The following is a 21835-nucleotide window of genomic DNA, read 5'->3' on the forward strand; positions in this document are numbered from 1 at the left end:
AGTTATCAAATAAAACAGAAGGATTACTGTTTTAGACACATGCTTTAGAGATGACTAATATTTAACACATTAGTCTGGCAGCATTTTAGCTAACAGGTCTGTTTGGTTGTGCTGAAGAAACCCCAATCCTATCTGGTAAGTTTTCCTTCACAGAAGAAGCAAAAAGGAAAAAGAAATCTAACAGAAGCATACCAAGCATGCTGAGTTCAGTTGAAGGAAAACCTCAACTCATTACTTTCAGGACAGTGTCTAAAATTTAGCATTTAAACTGCTGATTATCATCATGCCTCCACTCTTAGCCAGGACATCCATGAAGCACAGGCTCAATCTTACCAGATCCTCTCCTTTGTGCCTAGGATACTGACAAACAGTAAGCTGTCCCAGCATCAATAAAGAACAAAAGGGTGGAAAATGCACAACCCATAGGAAGCACAGAGAGAAGAATAACACCATGCTACCTCAAGGTCCCAGATCCTCCTTCAGACTTTCCATGGAAAAAGAGTGCAAGGGTGCTGTCACAGCTGTGGCCATGGCTGCAGTGGGTCTGTGGACAAAGATTCTTCCTACCTGCCTTCAACTTCTTTTTACTTTATGCTCACAGCACAAGCACAGGAGGCAACATTAACCAGATCAGTGGCTCACACACTGTAACCATTTACTGCCTTCTCCCTTTCCGAGAGGAATGAGAGTGAGGTATGTGAAGAGGACAGCAGAGGGGTAGAGCAAATGTAGGTCCAACACTGCTGCAGGTGCTATCTCACCTGTTATTCAGGTAACAAGAAAATACCTGAAAATCAGTACTGATGCTGCCAGGAAGAGGAAGCAAAAAGAAGGCACGGATACAGTTTGCAGTTTGGCACTGTCAGCCTCATGGGCCTCACTGGCTGTTTTTCCACCTTGCTTTTGGCACCAGGAGAATGCCAGTGCTATGTGCCTATCCCTTATGCACACAGTTTTAGTTCCTGATCCTCATCTTACCTCTCAAAGCATTGCAAAGACCCACTGAACTTTAATCTGAGTTCTGTACACTTCCTGATTTCCCTCTTTGCCCACCCTGTGCTTCTACAGCTGTTCACGGATGATGGCCACTTGCTATCAGATCATGCAGAAATCAGATTCCCCCTCGTCCCCCTGCTCTTCTGCAAAAAATATGGCCAAATCAAATAGAAATGAACTAGAAAAAAATGTAATTGCTACCAAGTTAATTAAGTGAATCGATGCGTATTTTTAAATCAGCATTCTGCACAGCATGTTTTAGTTTAAGATAAACTATGGGGTGGAACCTGCGAAATGAGCTACCTCCCCTTTAGTTTTAACTGCTCAACTTTCACCAATAAGGAGAGACAAATGGGAGAAGGTGTAAGTAAAAAAATAACAGTTTACTAAAAAGCAAAATAGCCACAACTTAGATAACAGTAATAATCACAAGGTACAAAGGTACTGAATCTTGTGGACTCCCCAGGAACAAAGAAAACGAGATGGTGGAGAAGCCCCATCCCAATATGGCAGCCTCTAAAGAAGACTGCATGGCCCAGGGGACAAAGACAAGATGGCAGAGAAGCCCCACTTCGCTCAGCCTTCCCCCAGCAGTGTCAGTTCCCTGGGACTGGCACTGCCTGGGGCAGCTGACACCTGCAGTGTCAGCTCCTCTGCTTCTTTTTGGCTGGCCACCCCCAGTTGGTTTGGTCACTGCAGTTTCGAGTGCTGCTTTGTTGAAGAAAACCAACTCACTGGGCACCGAACCCACAGCCCTGGCCCCAACAGCTCCAGTTCAGCACTGCAGCTGCGTATTGTGAAATTCCCTCTGAAATAGTTTTGGATTGAAAAAAATGCAGTTTCTTGGAGACCTATGCCAGGCCACTTCCCTGGCATCTGAGCAAGAAACAAGAGAGGACTCTGTGTGCCTGTTCCCAGTCTCTTAAAAGGATCCCTTGAACCTCCCACCCCTGACAGAACCTACCCCTCCATGTTAAAACATTCCTGGTCCATTTCTGGCCCTCAGGTCTTAAGGGGTCATTAACACAAACTGCATGGATTGATGGCAAGGAAAAATGGAATACAATATACATTTTTTGGGTTGCCCAGGACAAGCTGAAAAAAACAAAATACCTTAGAGCACACACAAACCATGTTATATCCAAAATGGATTGTACCAGTTAAACAGATGGTTGGATCTACTCAGGGTCTCTTGAAAATGGGAAGAGCCTTGGCATATGCCCAACCCTAGGCAGATCTCAAGTGGTATGGATTTCAGCATTTTTTTGACAATGAAGCTTCAACGAAGATATCCGAGTCTGCTCCATGTATTTTAGATCAAAAATTAACGCCTGCTTCCATAATAGCAACACTGGCACATTTCCTACCACTCAATTTTAGTAACAAGCTGAAGTTACTACAAAAATATGCAAGAAGTTTTTCTCATAATTTAGTTATTTAAAACATACCCATTTATTGAAAATAATCACAGCCAAAAATTGGCAGGAGCAAATTTGGAAAGAATTACTTTATGCACACGACTAACTGTACATCCACATGGATGTAAAAGCCAACATGTCTAACAATGAGAAAGTTTAGAAATGAAGGTGTGCTATTAGTTTTTCCTCTTCAATTCTCAGTTGTCATAGGCTCATCCAATTCTGACACAACTAAATGTATTGTATGCACTCATGATACCAGCCACTGCTCTGCTGCTCCACATTTTGCATTGAACCATAATCAAGTAGAGGACACCTCCCCTCTGAAGGAAGACCCCATTGCACCCTTCACCATCCTCACAAGGGAAAGCAGAGGGGAGGTAGTGTTTCTTCTCTCATGATCAGTGATTGGACCCAAGGAAATGGCATGAAGTTGTGTTGGGGAGGTGTAGCTTGGATATTAGAAAAAGCCTCTTCATGGAGAGAGTGTTTGGGCACTGGAACAGGCTCCCCATGGAAGTGGCCACAGCACCAAGCCCAGCAGAATTCAAGATATGTTTGGACAATGCTGTCACGCACATGATGTGACTTGGGATGTCCTGTGCAGGGCCAGGAGTTGGAGTCGATGATCCTTGTGAGTCCTTTTCCAACTCAGAATAATCTGATTCTGTAGTTTCATAGGGGCACTAAAAACTTGGTGTCCCAAAACGGAGCCCAGGATTTTCAGCAAGCCCATTTCACATATAAATAGATAAAAAGATTTTATCTATTACACAACTACAGTGAGCACAAGTCTCAGATATGAATTGTATTTTATTGCATTATGGTTACCTCTGGAATTGCCAGTAGGGTCATATTGTGGTGTTTGTGAGGGTTCCCAGGGGAGGGGAGAGATGAGAATTTGACTCAATGTTTTTAGAAGGCTGATTTATTATGATATGATATTAAAAGAATGCTCTACTAAAACTATACTAAATAAAGAGAGAGGATACATCAGAAGGCATAACAAGAATGATAAAGAAAGCTCGTGACTGACTCCTCAGAGTCTGACACAGCTGATGGTGATTGGTCATTAATTAAAAACAATTCACATGTTTGGATAAACAATCTCCAGGCCACATTCCAGAGCAGCACAACATGGAGAAGCTGAAGCTTCCCAGAAGAAGAAATCCTGGCAAAGGGATTTTTCAGAAAATATCATGGTAACATCATTCTGCAGGCTACTGTGATGTTAACAAGGTCTCTATGAATGGGACTGCCTGCACACCCTCATGCTACTGCAAAACAGTCAAAGAAAACTGCTAGACACCGCTATTGTTAAGCTACTGTATAGTCAGTGGGAGGCTACAGAAATTACCAAATACACCACAGATTTCTTGGCCAACATTTTTGAAAGTCAATTGCGTTTCTAAAGCTATGAAAAGCTACAGAATAAAATAAAGTTAGCATAAAAATTCAGCATTGATTTCATACATAACAGAAGACTCAACTTTATAGCTTTTTACAAATGAAGGCATCTCTCTCTCTCTGCAGATTTACCAAACATTGCATTTCACAAAAGTGAGCAGCAGTACTGCCAGCATTAGGCTAACTTGGAGGGAACTACCATGGAAAGCTTTGATCTTGCCAGCGAAGAGAGTGTCTTCAGCTTCTTGAAGAAATAGGGGATAAAAAGTGCCCTCAGGCACAGAAGCACTCAGAGCAGCTAGACCTAGGAATTTCAGTCACTCAAGTAGGCTAAACAAAACACTCCTCCTATGATGCAAATTTAACATTCACTTTGGATGACCCTCTCAAGATATACCCAAATCCTGTAATACATGATGCAAGCTGTATTCCCTGCAGGTTGAGGAAGCTCACTTCGCTTCTCCTTGAGAATGCCAAAAGAAAATTACTTAGAAGCATTTTTATTTTATTAAAAGTTATGTAGGTTGTCCCTTTTTTTTATTTAGGGTTTTGTTTGTTCGGAGTTTTTAGTTGTTGCTGTTGTTGTTTGTTATTTTTTTAAATCTCACTTTCCATTCTATTAGAAAAGTAATTTTGGAACAAGCTTACCTCAGTTTGTTGCCCATTTTCAGGTAGTCTTGTAGCATCTAAGCAAATTACCTATGGATAGAAGGCAGCACATACATAGTTTTTAAAAAGTGGCTTTTTACCAGGCTAATTTGGTTTAATGTACAATCTTCTTCATGCACATAAACCAGTATTCTAGAGTACTTAGGTTTAACTGCTTGACAATTGGCATTAGATGTAGCAATGTTTATGAGTAATACAGTTATCAATTAACACTGCACAAGTATTTTAGAAAAATGGAAGTTTATTCATCTTTCAATGGCTCAAATAGCAAATAAAAGGACAGGATAAGGCATCAGCCAAGACAAGTTTTGTGTGTCCAGTGGCTTCATAACACCTCAGTTCCCAGTATACAGGTTCCAAAGCAAAGTCACAATGTTAGTGGTTAGACTCCCTGGCTAGATAGACCCAAATGAGTACACAGTAAGATGAAGACTGGCTTATATTTGCCAGTTACATGAGTAACTTTTATTCTGCACTTGGCAGTCTACTAAATGCACATACAAAATTCCTACTGATAAATATTGAACATGACAAATGTAACTCCTAAGACTTGAGTCCCTAAAACATCTGTTAGCATTAAAGTTAAATATTTGTTACCTAGTTTTCTTGAGCACATTTTAAACTGTCAGTTATAGGCTTATACATGTATAAAAAGTATAACAGTTTGTGGAATTGATCTAGGCTGTCTCATCCCAGAGGAGTCCAAAACCCTCAAACATTCTGGTATATTTTTAGTTAAGATGTAGCACACTGACCATGTGCTAGTATTCTTCTTGTTCTGAAGCAACTGAGGCAGTATGTTTTGTTTGGGGATTTTGGATGTGCATGTTAAAGGTTTCTGTATTGCAAAGCACATTTGATTGTTTGATATCAACATTAAGTAGAAAAAGTAGCTACACTGTTTCCCCATTTGAAAATCAACATAGACTAAACAGTACAAAACCTGCAAAGAGCTTCAGCATAGCACACCATGTTCCAATAGCTAAGTATTAGGAACATAAAAGAAATTAACCAGAATTTCCCAGACAACATCTTAACTCAAAACATATAAGCGCTACTAGATCAGCCCCACTCCACCCAATTCCAGGGAGTTAAAACCCAAGGAACATCTAGACAAAAATCTATGTGCAAAAGGGAAGTTTCAAGGTACCAGCATGTTAAATTTTAAACAACAATTCCAGGCTTTTATGTGCCATAGGCCTATGACTTCAGTCTTATGTGTATTCTGACCTTTTAGTTTTAAGATACCATATTGTCTACCAAGTTACAGATGATAGAATATGCTCTGTATTATTCACATTACCAGAGTATGGCACACATTTAAAGAACAAACACTGCTAGCAGACAGCTAGTGAGTGAAATCATCCAAGTAACTGCGCTCCACAGAGAGGGCAGTCTCGCACTGATGCATAGGGACAGTCTCCATGCAACAGAGTTGAAAATACACCCTTGATTAAGCAACCTGCTATGTTTGGGTTTTAAAATTAAGGCATATTCAAATGTTTCATGTAAAAGATTACATCGCTCTTCTAAGTTAATCAGGTAATGCAGAACCACATATAGTTTTCCTCAACATAGCTGTTCACATATACATTATTCTTTTTTAATTTGCATAACTCCATGGCAAAACAGCTGCACACTGCTTTGTTAGGTATCATGTTCACAATTGTAATTTTCAAGGCAACAAAAGACAAGATGAATTGACAAATACCAGTGATAAAAAAGTATGCTTTATAAGAACCCACAAAGTAATACTTTGCCCCTCTTGTTCACTATTAAAGAAAAGACTACCTATGAAACACTACATTCAGAAGAAATGTGAGTAGGTAGGCAAATATGAAATGGACTGAACTTTGCTTCTCTTGAAGCCACATAATTTTTTTTCAGTGAATTTGACTTTCAGTGCCACTCCAAATCATGCTTTTAGTGGTACATTACATTTTCCAACATGTTAGGGTAATTTCAGTCACTTCAGCCTTCAATGGCATGCTTATAAATTATGGTTTTTATTAGTATGGTCAGGGTAGGAAAGGAATCCAAGCTTTTGATTATAAAATGCAACATCTTTCTCTGATTCTCTTAGCTAGGCTTTTTCTTTTCTTCTTCCCGTTCTTTTCTTTGCTGTCTTCCATTTTTCTGGCTCTAATTTCTCTCATTAAATCAAAAAACACCTGAAAAAAGATATAAAATGATAAATGCAAAAACAAATGACAGACATGCGTTAATTTAAGCTATCATTGATATCCACTTCAGTTGTTGTGAATAGAATCAATTACATGCAATCAGGTTGACCAAACAAATATTAATTCAAAAAATCTGTCACAGGTTTTGAAGGTCAAGTTGATATGATGCAATCCTGCTTGTTTCACAGCACCATAATGTTCCCTTGTCTTCTGATATTCGCTTATGAATTCTTCAGGCAATTTTAAACACAAATTGAAAGAAGGGTCTCATCACCAGCCAAGATTTGCAGACATTGTATGTACATATTACTGAAGAAACTTAAGGAAATCAGTTTACCTTTTGAATATTTTAAGTCATGAGCTGCAAAGGCTGAAAAGTGCAACATCCAATTTTAGAAACTTATTAATGGAGAAGTAGCATAGACTGAAATGCACGTATGTTGTATGGTATGTTCCATAATGCAAGTTTAAGCACAAAGTGACTAGAGAAAAAAAACAAACCCAGCATTTCCTTTAAAGCAGTCTTCAAACATACAGCTACATAAACAATTTTGTTGCAGTGTGATTTCATGGTTTAGCCCAGAATCCCAGTTTCTCCCCTGAAGATTCCCTCCCAGGTGTGTCCATCACTTCTCCTTTCCCCACCCTGACCCCTGTCGAGCACTGTCTGTCAATCCTGGAGTTCCAGAAGGTCTAGAGTGATTGGGCAGATTCAAAAGATGCCCTCTACCCCTGGGGGAGCATTGGGCCATCCAGATGTCCTTTGTCCCTTGAGACCTCCTCTCCTGTACCTGGTTGGTGGGCTTCCTATCCCTTCCCTCCTCCCCTCCCCTGGTTAAAAGGGTGAGCAACCACATTGGGAGTTTGGTTGGAGGAGTTGCTGGGTTCAGAGGCCTGTGGGCCAGAATAAAAGCTCTGGATCAAAACCTTCCTTTCCTTCACTACCGCCCTTAAAGCTTCTCCAGCAGAGGGAAACCTGAGAGGAAGCTCCATCCCGCCGCCACCGGAGCCCCGGCATGCCTGGACTTGTCTCCATGCACCCAGCTGCAACCTACAGCTAGCCAAAAGTGTCTCTGGGGTGAAACACCACAGTTACCACTATTTGGTTCACCCAATGGGGCCAGGCAAGGCAAGGCACGTCCTGTCCGGAAATATTGGTAATACCAATACAATTTCTTACATCAGAATCTCAGCTGCAGCTACCACATTGCACTTTCATCAAATGGTTTAGGACAAAGTTGGAGATACACCACTGATTCAGGTAAGAGAGATTCTACTGACAGACAGTTAAATCTTTATGATTGGACTACTTAAAGCTACTTTACTAATTTCAACAGCAGATCTTGACTTGATTTACAGAAGGTTACAGCAAACAGTATGTATACATCTTCATAATTTTACTGTAGGAAATCAGCTGAGCAATTCAGAAACTTTTCTCTCAGGAGAGAGCCTTTAGATACCCTATCAGCCTGAGAATGCTGAATCTCATCTGCCTTGGAAGCTGTGCAGGATCAGGCCTGGCTAGTACTTGAATGGGAGACTACCTGGAAATACCAAGTGCTCTAGGCTTCCATTTTCAGCCCTGAGATGAACTCAGTTGGTCAGAGCATGATGTCAATAAGACCAAGGTCATGGGCTTGATCCCTATATGGGTCATTCGTCCAAGAGTTGGACTCAATGATCCTTGTGGGTTCCTTCCAACTCAGATTATTCTGTGATACTTTGAAATTTGAACTAAGCAATACATCTATGTCAAGGGATTTGATCCATTTCTGTGAAACATGGACTGAAAAGCTCCTCTACAGAGCTCAGTAGATTTTTATTACACTGCAGGAAAAGAATCAACCTTCATCACATCAAATCTAAAGAAAATCAATGGAACTAAACATTTCCATCAAGAAATGAGATTGCCTTTAGATTTTTAAATGGGCACTAAGTTGCTTGTATTTAAGTCTGCGCTAATAGCAAGATGCAACTGTCAGCTTGCTTAAGTACTGATAACTGTACAACAGTATTTAGCTGTCTGGGATACATAACCTTCTGAGAAAATGTTTAGTGGGTCACCTTTGCCAAAATGAGTGGAGGCTGGCTGTGTTTTTTCAAGTGAGTAAAATCACTATTCTGGAATTCAGAAAGACCAGATTACAAAAGTAACCCCAAACCTGTGTAGCAAACTCCAAAACTTCATATGCTTCAAGCAACTAAGAATACACAGTATTCACTGGTGCCAACAAGGTCTCATTTATGGCCTGCCAAACCACAAATCTATATGACACATGCTAATCTGGATCCATTATGCCATCAGCTCCATGTATATGTAAAGGCTATTGATCCAAGAGCTACTGAAAAAATATGTTATATGCACTTTTTTCCCCAGCTGCTAAACAATAATGAAGTGGATTTCAAGAACTGGATTTTTACAACTGTAATAGATGGCTGTTAACTGCAATTATATACCAAAACTAAAAGATGTGTTAGTTTTTAAAACAACAAAAAAATTAGGGCTTTATTCAAAAATGAGGATGAGTTCTGCTGTACTTAATTAAGAACTCTTTGCTGTACTGTAGGGTAAATCACTATAGTACTGCAAAATCAGTTTCTTCAGTAAGATAACTGACAGGACACAACCAACAGTTACTGCAAAAGAGAATTTGCATTACAGCTCTCCTGCTGCAATTGACAGCTCATATATATGGATTTACATTAGAGAATTTTTCACCAAATGCAAGATGCACATCTGGATCAGGGCAAACTCAGACATCAGTACAGACTGGGAGATGAACTTGTTGAGAGCAGCCCTATAGACAAGGACTTGTGGGCTTTTCATGGATAAAAAGCTGGTCATGACCTGGCAATGTGCACTCACAGCCCAGCAGGCCAGTGATATCCTGGGCTGCAGTAAAAGAGGACTTGCAACAGGTCAAGATAGGTGATTGTCCCCTTCTACTCTCTCATGAGACCCCACCTGCAGTGCAGTGCCCAGGTCTGGGGTCCTCAGCACAAGAAAAAACATAAATCTCTTGGAGTGGGTCCAGAGGAGGCCACAAAGATGCTCAGTGGGCTGCAGCAGCTCTGCTATGAAGACAAGCTAAGAAAGCTGGTGTTGTTCATACTGAAGAAGAGAATGCTCCAGGGAGACCTTACTGCAGCCTTTCAGTTCTTTAAGAAGGTGTATAAAAAAAGACAGAAAGCATCTTTTTATGTGGGCAACTTGTGCTAAGACCCTTGTGGGAGCAATTTTGAACTAAAAGGGGAGAGATTTAAATGATTAATTGTAAAAAACTTCTTTACTGTGAGGGCAGTGAGGCACTGGAAAGGGTTGCCCAGAGAAGTTGTGGATGCCCTAACTCTAGAATTGTTCAAGGCCTGGTTGGATGGGGCCTTGAGTAACTCGAACAAATGGTTGGTGTCCCTGCCCATGGCAGGGCAGTTGGAACTGGATGATCTTTAAGGTTCCTTCCAGCACAAACCTGTGATTCAAGGGGGGATCAGCTTTGTCAACAGCTCTGAAAGGCTGGCACATTGCATTAAACCTACTTATTTCTTTTGCCACACAACTGTGACTCTTACAGTCTGCAAGGCTGACAGTTATTCTGAATTGCAAGACCTTGCATTCTTGCTGAAGCACTTGCAACTAAGCAGGATTTTTTTCCCCTCGGAGAAAAATATTCTTATGAGGTTCTGAACCAGGTTTTATCTCTGAAAACTCATGAGGCATTTTTAGGCTTTTCATAGCTTTTTGGGTTCATCCAGTCTTCATCAAAACAACATACAAAGAGGCAGATGGTTAAATGAGGGTAGGGGAAGGCTCAGATCCCTCCCCCTTATTTGCTTTTATAATGAGGATCAGGAAGTATTCTTCACTGTTCAGAAGCAGACTCTCCTCTAGTTACAGAAAATGCAGTATGAAAGAGCTGACCCAAGAAAATTTTATAAGGACTTTTGTGTCTTGGATAATAATGATTACTTGCAGTTTAGAATGGGATAAATGTGTTATGCCTAACATTTTCACTATTCTACAAGGAGTCACCTAGTCATGCACTCCTGGCAAGCTAAGGAAGAAAAGTATTTGATTAAAATTCCACAAAATTATTGCTAAAATTAAGAACATAAAGAGTATGATCCATGAAAAAGAGGGATAAAATAAAAACTGATGAACAGATTGTTTAAGAGGCCAGTTATTACCTTGTCAACATTAGCTCGTGTTTTTGCAGAAGTCTCCACATAATTAACATTCCACTGATCAGCTCTGTTTTTTGCTTCCTCTACAGAAACTTGCCTTTTATCTTCCAAATCTGATTTATTACCAACTAGCAAAAAAGGAACATTCTCATCTTCTTTTACTCTTAAGATTTGCTCCCTGGAGAAGAAGGAAAAAAAAAAAGAAAAGAAAATTAAGCTTTGCATAGAGTACCATTCTTAGAACACATAAAGAAAAACTCAGACTAAACACTTTCATATCTTACAGTGACAAGCCACTTATTCCTATTATGTAGTTTATATAACAGGAAAGTCTTAAACCTCATTATGACATTTTACAGAATGAAGACAGAGACAGACAGCTAGTTCTTGAGGAAGGAAGCAGCTGAGTCAGTAAAAAATGAAAAAAATAGAACAGGACTGGTTTAGGTGATAATTTATATTAATAATTATTTGCCATGAACAGTGTTATTTGTGAGCATCTACCATTACATTACTGTTTTTGATGGTCATTTTTAAGCTATCCAAGCTTCAGATTAACAGCTGATTCTTTCCTAACATAATGTGCCATTTTAAAGCTGATGAAATGGTCCATAGCACATCAAGAAAAAATCTCTTCCTTTCAGGAATCTTTCTCAAGTCAATTATATTCAATTTCTCCAGAGATCTTCATTTAAATATATACAGGTATGTCTGTACACATACCTGTGTGCAGACACAAGCTGTATATACATCAGATTTTTAAGGACAGACCCTGCTACTGTTTTAACTGCTAAGATGACAGGTTTAAAACTATAAATAAAACTCAATACCACAAATAGTTTGGTACTCAAGTCTTCAACACTTAAAAAAATAATGAAAGTTTTCTTCTAATTGAAAATGCATTAATACTACCAGGAAGAAGAGTTGTCTCAAAAGAAGAGCATTCTGTATTTTGTCTATGAAAAAAGGAGTATAAAGTTAGTTGTGAAATGTAGCCCCTTTATCATAGAGCAATTCCTGAAAGACTGTAAAAAGCACAGAGAAATAAATATCTTTGGTGGCTGAGGTGAGACCAAATTTAAAGTTGAAGGGAGAGAAGTTGAAGACAGTTAAGTAATCAATATTGATTTGGTACACAGCAGGATGCCCACATTACAAAAAGCTCTGAATAGCACGCAGTCTTGTGCAGGAAGCCTACTGACAGAGCTCAGAAACTGCAGATAGTCCATAATTTTTTTCTAAAACTGGGCACTTGAGGCAGACTGTGACACCCCATTTAGTATGGGGTATAATTAAAAAGCAGCATTTCTCCTCTTCCACACAAATACCAGTGCAAATGTTTTAACAGTCTGCAGCTATCCAAAAGTAGTTTGAATAGCCAGGGGATCAGGAAGGTGACCAGATAAAAACTCAGTGCATCATGGCAGTACCTATGTAAATAAGATTTCTGGTAAAAATTAGTCCTTGCAACACTAGTTACCCAGGCAATGCTATACTGGGTTAGTGTGACAAGGTTTTGTTAGTGGTGGGTCTATAGACATGGCTTCCATGAGAAGCTGCCAGAAGCTTCCCCAATGTCCATTACTGGCAGAGCCAATGCCAGCTGGCTCTGGGAGAGACCCACTGCCAGCTAAGGCCAAGCCAATGGTAACACCTCTGTAATAACTTATTTAAAAGTAATACTGCACAGGTACAATTGTACTCAGAGAGGAAAGGAGTGAGAATATATGAGAGGAACAACTACACAGATACTAAGCTCAGTGAGAAGGGGGAGGAAGTGCTCCAGGCATCAGACGTGGGATTCCTCTGCAGTCCATGGAGGACACTCATGCTGGGGTATGCTCCTGGCAAGGATCTGTGGGCCCCTGGAGAGAGGGATCCATGCTAAAGTAGGTTTACTGGTAGGAATTGTGGGGAACCTATACTGGAGCAGTCTGTTCCTGAAGTACTGCAGCCCATAGAAAACGACCCATGCTAGAGTAGTTAGTGAGCTGCAGCTTGTGGGAAGGACTCACAGTGGAAAAGTTGATGGAGAATTGTCTCCCATGGGAGAGACTCCCCACTGGAGCAAGAGGACTCCTCTCCCTGAGCAAGATGCAACAGCAGGAACAATGTGTGATGAACTGATTGTAACCTCCATTTCCTGTCTCTCTGCACCACTGGGAAGGAGAAGATAGAGCCCAGCAAAGAGGGAGGGGTGGAGTGGAAGGCATTTTTAAGGCTAGTTTTGCTTCTCATTCTTCTGCCCTGATTTTGATTGGCAATAAATTCAATTCCTTTCCCCAAGTGGTGTCTGTTTCACCTGTGATGGCAATCAGTAACTGAACTCTTCCTGTCCTAAACTCATCAGCCTTTCATTGTATTTTCTCTTCCCTGTCCAGCTGAGCATGGAAGATACAGAGGGGCTTTGGTGGGTACCTGGGATAGACCACCACAGATGCCAAACAAACTTTGACATTTTTACAAAAATGTAAAAAGTTAACCTAACAGCAAGTCAGATTATGATATTCATATTGTCCTTTGAGCCCGTTCTGAAGACTAGACAAGAAATACCTAATTAATGATGCACCAGTTTGCAATTGAGAACTTTAAAAAAAACGCACATTATGAGAGCCAGAACAATTCTACTGAAAGCAAGCCCAAATTTTAACAAACAAGTTTTCAAGTATTTAAAACTATTGTCATTGCAGTATTGTCATTTTCTAAGGCCAAAGATTATATACTTTGAAGCATTGGCATGATTTTAAACACAGTTGAATATGTTATTTTGCACTCTAGGGGAACTGAACTGTACTAAACTGTCCTCCATGACTGACAGTACTCAGCATAAGCCTGCAAACAAAACAGACCTCCTCTTGGCTCTCTCAAAATATAGAAATACAGATATATAGAAACGCAAATAAATTAAAAACACCAGAAGATGAAAAATTTACTTTCTCCCCTCTCCATACCTCTTCCTCCTCCCTTAAATATTAAACATATGCTGCTGCTTAATGCTAATTAAGTTGAACTGTGAGAGCATCTCCAAGAAGACTAATTCCAATGGGATGCAGATAACTCACTTTTATATTTGTTTCCTTAATTTTATTTCAAATATTTCCCATTTCAAATATTTCCCATTTCACTACACTTGGAACTGGTAAAACTCTTTTCTATTATCTTTTGTCTTTTATAAAATACAGTAATGAGTTATTTAAATGTTTTCTCTCTCAACTGAAATTAAACACCTGCAATATAGTCCTACCTGTATAATATTCTATAACTATCATAAGAGTTTTAATATGATGCAGTCTGTGGTTGAGACCATGGTGAGGCAGCTATCTTCTGAATGTTGCTGTGTGTCTGTTCTGTGGCAATAGCCTTTCTGGTATTCCAAAACACAGCAGCTAAGACATCTAAAGTTCTACAGATAGCAAAGGCTTGACTAGGCATCTGTTCAAAACATTATGTGACAACAGTAAGAGCTGCAATCCAGTCTGGACCACTAAAAGGAAATTACAAAACACACAAAAAAACCCCACTTTCAATCATCTCAGTGTAATTAGAATGATTATCTTGCCTTGTAACTTACCTGAAGTCTGCAGTTGCTGCAAAGGATTCCAGCTCTGTAATAGAGAAGACGCAAAGAAAACCTTCTCCACTTCGGAAGTAGTTGTCTCTAATTGCAGCATAGTCCTCCTGCCCTGCTGTATCCAATATATCAATTTGGACTTCTTCCCCATCCAGAACAACCTTTTTCCTGTAGCTATCTGCCTTGGTGGGCTCATAGTCTTCAACAAACTAGAAAAAAAACCCTTCATGATGTAAAATCATGCCTGTATAAGAAACTTGCTTCTGTTTGTGCATCTGGATATAGCAAACATGAAATGAGAACTGTAACTAATAACTAAGCATTGTGCATTTAGGCCCTGTGAAGTACTCAAGCAACTCATAGTTAAAGCAGACTCTTCATCAGCCCAAACATTTTTTAGGTTTTTGCTTTCCTCAGCCATTACAAGGAAATGTAGAGGTAATTTCAAAACATCAGTGTGTGCACATCCCAAACTACCTCTGGTTCAAGCACAACATCTGTCTGCATTCCATTATGAAATCAGGTAATCTTGACTTTAGATAAATTTAGTATCTACTTTTAAAGTACACTGAATGCTTAGCTTCTGACTTTTAACAAAAAGGGATGACATTCACTGGAAAAAAAAAGGAAAAGAGAAACTGATTTTCTTTCCTGTGCTCAACACCAGCACAAAAAACATGGAAGAAACTGGCTGTTTCAGGTGTCATGCAACTCAACTAAGTGAAGAAGCTTTGAGCTATAATAACCAAGTTCTAAGTCTAGTGATCAATGCAAAAATATTCCAGTAATAAAACAGAGGTTTTTAACAGCTGAGAAGTCTGAAAAATGCCAAATTTTACCTTCACAGGCACCTTTAGAGGGTAAATCAGTAATGTCAAAACATGTTTTTGTCACACTTAACTGCTGAATTTCATACCACATCACTTACATTTAGACCCTTTCAGAAAATAATTCTACAAATGTAACTTAAACAACACTATGTAGCAGGTACCTCCTGAGATCATTTCTATGACAGATTCTTACCTCATCATACATAAACTGTAGTGTTAAAGCAGATTTTCCTACACCACCACTTCCCACCATGATGACTTTGTGCAAAGCCAATGAATTCTGTCCTTTAGGTTTATTTGCTGCCATCTTTGGATTGCAGAAAATTCACAGGTATCAAACAGAAAAATCTAGAAGAAAAATATTTCTTCGTTAGTTTTCTTTTCCTTCTCCTACATGAACTGATAAAATTGATTTTTTTCAAATTCACACATATTTAATGACTTAATTTCAGTTCTGCTTTAGTGAAAGCTACCTGCTCTTTCACTGGAAACCATTCCACAAGTTATATTGAGCTCATCTCTTTTTTTTTTTTTTAATTAAGCAAATAAATCCTTCACCATTTGGAAGCAGCATTTTGGTATGCAGCATTTTATTGTAGTGGTACAGTAGGTGTCAAGAATTCTTGATAGTTTACTATAAGAATTGAAAAAGGAAGCCTCAGTGAATCAACACCATATAAGAAAACATGATATGACAGCTGGAGGGGAAGGAAACAGACTTTTGAAGGATTTCCAGTTTAAATGGCAAGCACTAAGACACTGCAGCAAGGATTAGCTAGAGTACTTTTACAGGAAAAGCAAGCAAACTTAAGATCTAAAAATACCCAGTTTCATTAAGTCAGAAACCAAAATAATCTAGTTTAGACAGAGTGGAAAGATTCAACTTGCCTCCATATGTAATTATTTGGTAAATTTGGAGTAGTTGTCTCAGTCCTGTGACTGCCTGTTTGAACACAAATCCCTGCATCTCACCAACACCAAGGGGCTCTATGACAGCTAATTCACATAGTTTAATGAATGTGAATAACACAAGCACAAAAAGTAGCAATTCCATAAACTTTAAAAAAAATCATGTGTGCTAGAGTTTTAGTGGATCTCTATTTTCCCCACACTTTTGTTTCATTCTCAACCTATCTCAATAGTAATAAAACTGTATTTGTGAATGCTTGCACAGTTCTTAAAACACAGTGGTCCCTCTACAGTGACTCTCATCCAGAGACTTCAGGTCAAAACAAGGTCTGAACTCCAAAAGAGACAATGACATCTACATTACATATATAAATAAAAGGAAGATTTATGATAGCAATTGAAAACCAAATGTAATTTTCATATTTTAATTAAAAACTCAAAACCAGCACATTCACATGGCTCAGTTATATAACTACCAGATAATAACGCAGCATAGTAACTTATCACGATTACCTTGTTACCTTTAGCCATCATGATTATTTGATAATGTCACACTAAAATTACGTCCTACTGCATAATGAATTACCCTTGTGTGCAGCTTAAACAATCAGAATGTGAAGCATGACAACTTCCTTCAAACTTGTATCAAAAACCCTAGTTGAGGCCATGCACTAAGGCTTTGTTAGCAGTGATGCAGGTATATAAAAGCACCACGACTAAAGCTTCATCGAGATGAAGCCAATCCTTCATTTAAGTAAAATAAATACACGCCATCAAGGTTCTCATACTGCCATGCCAACAAGCAGGCTGGGGATGAGCAAGCAGCTAGGAGAGCTACTGAGGACCACCAAAGGGATATCACCATGCCACAGCCCAGCAATAAAAGTTGTCAGAGAGGTTTGAAGTTTGTCAGCACTGCCATTGCTCAGGAACTGCTGGGCGTTGGTCAGCTAGCAGTGAGCAAATTTTCTTTTAATAACTTTTCTTGGGTTTGTTTTCCTTTTTAAAAAATATTTACTAAGTTATCATTATTTCAACCCACAAGTTTTCTTACTTTTACCCTTTCAATTCTCTCCCCCCTCCCATGAGTGGCAGGGGGAGCTAGCAAGCAGTGGGACTTATCTGCCTACCAAGCTAAATCCAAACTATGTAAAAAGCTTTTGAGATCACATCGGCACAGCTACCCATTCTACTGTCAAAGAATTCTGAAAATGCAACTGAAAAGTCAGTCAAATTATTTTCCCTGGAAAAATTATCTGAGCAAAATAAGCATAAGTAAGGTGCTATACTCAGTACAGAGATATAGTGGAGAAATACAACTAATATCATGGTAAAGGTTCTTTTTAAAAGGAGATTGAAAACAGCAAGCATTTCTGTTTTGGCTTAAAAAGAACCATTTCTTTCTTTTTACTCAAGAGGGAGTACAAGAACACATATAAATAAATAGTTCCAAGTCACGCTTTCAACCTACTACATTGTTTTTCTTTGTGCACTTTTCTCTTAAAAGGAAAAACACATCCTGAAAATGATGCTTCTTAGTATGTATGCCAGACAAGTAAGAAAGAAAATTCATCTGAATTCCACTATCGACTGACAACAGCTCAGTTTGCAAATGTTAAATTACAATATCCACCTGGATGTGACCAACTCTAAGCTTACTAAGCACTTCTGTAAGTACTCCAATACTGGAACCAGTCCAAATGAACTCAGCAGGACCTCACTCAGGTGAGTTTGGGCTAACAATATTACAGTCTGAAAAAAAATTTAAATGCACAGTAGCAATATTTCACTGTAATATTTGCTGTAAATTAATCTCCAGTCTTTAAGTAGATTGAACAATGTGAAAATTCATATTTTACTTCAGCTTACAATTTAACAAGTAGTGTCCCAGTGTGACAAACAAGTTGCCACTTTTTGTACACTCTGCAGCAGCTGACCCATAAAAAACCCAAAACATTTCCATTTCCAATTTGATCCTGACAAATAATTATCAGTAAACAACATTCCATTAAGATACTGAAAACAGGAAAACTTCACACTACCAAAGACTTGAAATCTTCAAGATAAGCTCGTCATAAACACTATGCCACCTTTCAGAGTAGGAGAGCGGCTCAGGGATGTCAGTTTACTCCCAAGTTCTTCACAAGCCAATAACGATATAATGCTGGCAAAAACTTAGGTCTCTTGAGTAGTAGACAATGTGGAAAGAGAGAATTAAGTCACAAACAATGCAAGTACAATACAATATGATACTGTGCAAACAACATTTAATCCGAAGAGACTGCTTCAGAGCAAATATTGTGCCAGAGAGAAGAAAGACCTTGAAAGGGATAAGTTCTAAGCTATTGGCACAATTCTACCTGTTTCAGTGTGCTTTGAAAAACAAAGAAGAACCTAGATTCCAATTTTAACAGTAAAGCACCTGAGATGAAGTTTCATGCAAAGTCTTTCTGCCTGTAATTTATGTAGCCTGACTTATTTTCATAAGTAGTATTAATTTGGGTCATATCTAGTTACTGAACTGTCCTACTTTATAATTACGATAAAACAGACAGAGACTATGGCAAGAACCCTGCTGTGTGAAGCTCAAAAAAGCATACTTCCTTCATAAGCATACCATGGCATTGCTTAATTTTGCTTAATAAGTGCAAAATTACTTGCAGGTCAGAAGATAAACACAGGATTATCCTACAGTCAAATCCTACGTCACCTGCAGAAAAAAGATGTTCACAAAGAGCCAAGCGCGGTGTTGTCAACAGCTACATTATCCATTTATACAAGTCAGCTTTTTACCACACCCACTGGAAATGCCAGCACATCAATTCAGATGGTAACATATACAAAAGTTTACTCCTCAACAGTTCTTCATGTGGTTCAATAAGTTGGAACAGAAGCAAAAGCTGAACTGGCTCAGCAATGTACTGCAGTGCCTTCATTCAGAAGGGCAAGGACATTGTCTAATCACCATGCTATGGATCAGTCCTCACCTCTGCTGCAGATAAACTCAGAGGAAGCTGCCCTTTTCCAACATATTTGAGCAGATAAAGACACAAACAAACAAATCTCTGACTGCTCAAAGTAAGCAGTTCTCAAAGCTCCTACAGCTGTTTTATTGCCTGCTTGCAGATAAACACACCCATGATTCTGTGCTCCATTTAATGGCAGTTTTCCAACTGGAGCTAGGATTTTTTTTTTTTGAGCCAGGCTAGCAAGCAATTCGATTAACTAAGAACTGCAGGAGCAGGAATTATAATTCATGTTAGCATCAGTGATATTGGACAAGACAGTGTCTTGTCCAACAGTCTAGAAATATGATCAAAGGAAAGAAGAGTAGGTAGCAAAATAACTTTTAAAGTTATTTTTACATTATTAAGATCATCAAAGAATTTCCATCTGGAGTTGTGAAGCTGTTGCTTGTTTTAAGTGATTGGCTTCTACCTGTATCAATACTTCTCGGAAACTTTTATACATTACAGTCAGCACAGGTCCTCTGCACAAAAATCACAATGTTGCCTTGAGTCCCCCATGGATTTAAGCACAACATGCAGCTCCACCCTCCAGAGGAGCTCTCTGGATAGTGTAACACAACTTAGACACAGTATCGTGTTAACTTCTGCACAAAGTCTTCAAACACAGAATGGTTACCTCCAGCTCCAGAAGAGTAAGAGAGATAATCAGGTAGCAGCTCAAAAAGCAGTTTTGATCTCCAGGGACAATATTTTCAGGAAGAAATTTTTGCAAATACAAGTTAGGAAAGAAAAAACCCAAAAAGCAGGAATCCTTAGTCTCTCTTTCTTAGTCTTTATTTTGTCCTCCTATTTACTATTTGAGCCAAATAAATGGAGATAAAAATATACTGATGGGCAAAAAAACCTTATGGGTTTTATCCCTCACTCAACTGAAATGACTCTTCTTAAGCTGTCCTATTCTTCAGTTGGCTTTTTCTTACAGAATAACTTGCTCCAAACCAATCAAAGCATGTTTCCTTACATATCCATTCCATTTGTTCTCTACATCCCTCCCCAGTACAATAATCCCAAGGTTCATACACTAAAGGAGAGCAAAAAAGTGGCCAACAGAACAGCTGCATACCATCCAAAAAGGGCAATAGACACCCAATTTAGATTGCTTTCTTTCCTTCACTGTGGATCACAGGGTACAGAATTCCCCATATTTAGCCAGCACCAAATACTGAAGAAATTTATAGAAACAATCATATCCAAGATACCTACACCTCTGTCAAAATGTACCCAAAACTGGCCAAGAGGCCAAAAGCTAACAAAGAACAGAGCGTATGATCAGTCTCATTGTCTTAGACAAGGTGACCAAAAGAAGTCCAGAAGCTATTCCATTCATTTTAATTCCTTGGAGTCTTGTAAATGCAATGTAAACGAGAACAGACCAGGAAAAGAAAAGCATTACACCAAAGTCACATCACTACAGGCACAAGTTCAGCTGGCATCTTCTTCACTACTATGCATAAAGCTGAATGCAGGCCTTGTGAATATGCAGTTGTCCTCAACAGGAGGACTTTGATTTGCTGCAGACATTTGTTTGAAGGGGTCTGGTTAAACATAGCTTGTATTTACAGATAGCTGGCACACTTAGCATAGTTGCTTCTAGTTAATAAGTAGAGATAGTGGTGCCTTTCATCAATTGCAAAACAACTTTTTATTGTCAACTTTATAGCCTACATAAAACTAATACATCAAAACTAAATCCCAGTTCATTTCCTTTCCTTTAAGAGAAGATTACATAAAGATTTGAAAGTCTGTCATATTAACCTCATTACCCACTCACTTTTGAGATCAGTAATTTTCTTCCCTGAAGACTGCTTTATATAATAAGCATCAATTACAACTGCTAGCTGATACATTATTGCACCCACCTTTACTCTGTTTAACAGAGCTACAACTTGATACATTTGAAGGAACAGGAATAATTTAACTGCAGTATGTGAGCTGCCTGCACAATATCAAGAACTACTTAATATGCTTTGGCCAAATACTTCCAGAGAGGCAAAAATTATCAATTACTTACTGAATAATTAAAGAAAATTTTACAGTGGAAACTCATATTGCTCTAAACAAATAACTTTTTTTACTTGAAGAAATTAATGCCTGCACAACTCTGCACTTTACACTTAGTACCTATCACCTCTAGAAACACAATCCACACCTTATTTCACACTGAAGTGAAAATCTATGGTAATTCTTTTCTAAAGAGAGTTTAAAAATTCTCCAAAGTTTTGTAATTTCCTGAAGTGTATCAAAACTCTGTTGTCTTATGTGACCTACAAATTCCAAATTCAATTTTCTAAGAAAAAGCACAGGAACAAGAATTTTGAAAAGTGGCAACATATTTCACATCCAAGGACCATGAAGCAATACAGGCTTACCTGTTGTGAAAATATCACAAATTCAACCAGTTACTTGTTTATTGAGTCCCATAGTTTCAGTCTGGTTAACAAGAACAAAAGTATACTTGAGAATGCATTGTTTGAAAATAGCACTAGCATACTAAGTGCCAAATATCTGGAAGACTCCTCACAAATGATTCAGATATTTCTGCAGCAAAAGCATTCCTGGAAAAGGAGGGAAGCAACTCCAGGCAAGCAGAATCTAACCCTCCCAGCATCTGGTTCCAATTACAACATTCAAACCAGATCAG

General features: G+C 38.8%; 1 protein-coding gene across 3 annotated transcripts in view; it reads right to left on the reverse strand.

The window, feature by feature from the left end:
- Positions 1 to 4713: 4713 nt before the first annotated feature.
- RALA (RAS like proto-oncogene A) overlaps positions 4714 to 21835 on the reverse strand; it is a 30118-nt gene continuing 12996 nt past the window's right edge. For all 3 annotated transcript variants that reach the window (XM_059468104.1, XM_059468113.1, XM_059468123.1), the window contains exons 2-5: positions 15450 to 15604; positions 14427 to 14635; positions 10859 to 11033; positions 4714 to 6661 (exon numbers count right to left, since the gene is read on the reverse strand). In XM_059468104.1, the coding sequence (XP_059324087.1) occupies positions 6539 to 6661; positions 10859 to 11033; positions 14427 to 14635; positions 15450 to 15563 (621 nt within the window). In that variant the 5' untranslated portion in view covers positions 15564 to 15604 and the 3' untranslated portion in view covers positions 4714 to 6538. The remainder of the gene's footprint in view (positions 6662 to 10858; positions 11034 to 14426; positions 14636 to 15449; positions 15605 to 21835) is intronic.

This window comes from Ammospiza nelsoni, chromosome 1, assembly GCF_027579445.1.
Source record: "Ammospiza nelsoni isolate bAmmNel1 chromosome 1, bAmmNel1.pri, whole genome shotgun sequence".
Classification (NCBI taxonomy): Eukaryota; Metazoa; Chordata; class Aves; order Passeriformes; family Passerellidae; genus Ammospiza; species Ammospiza nelsoni.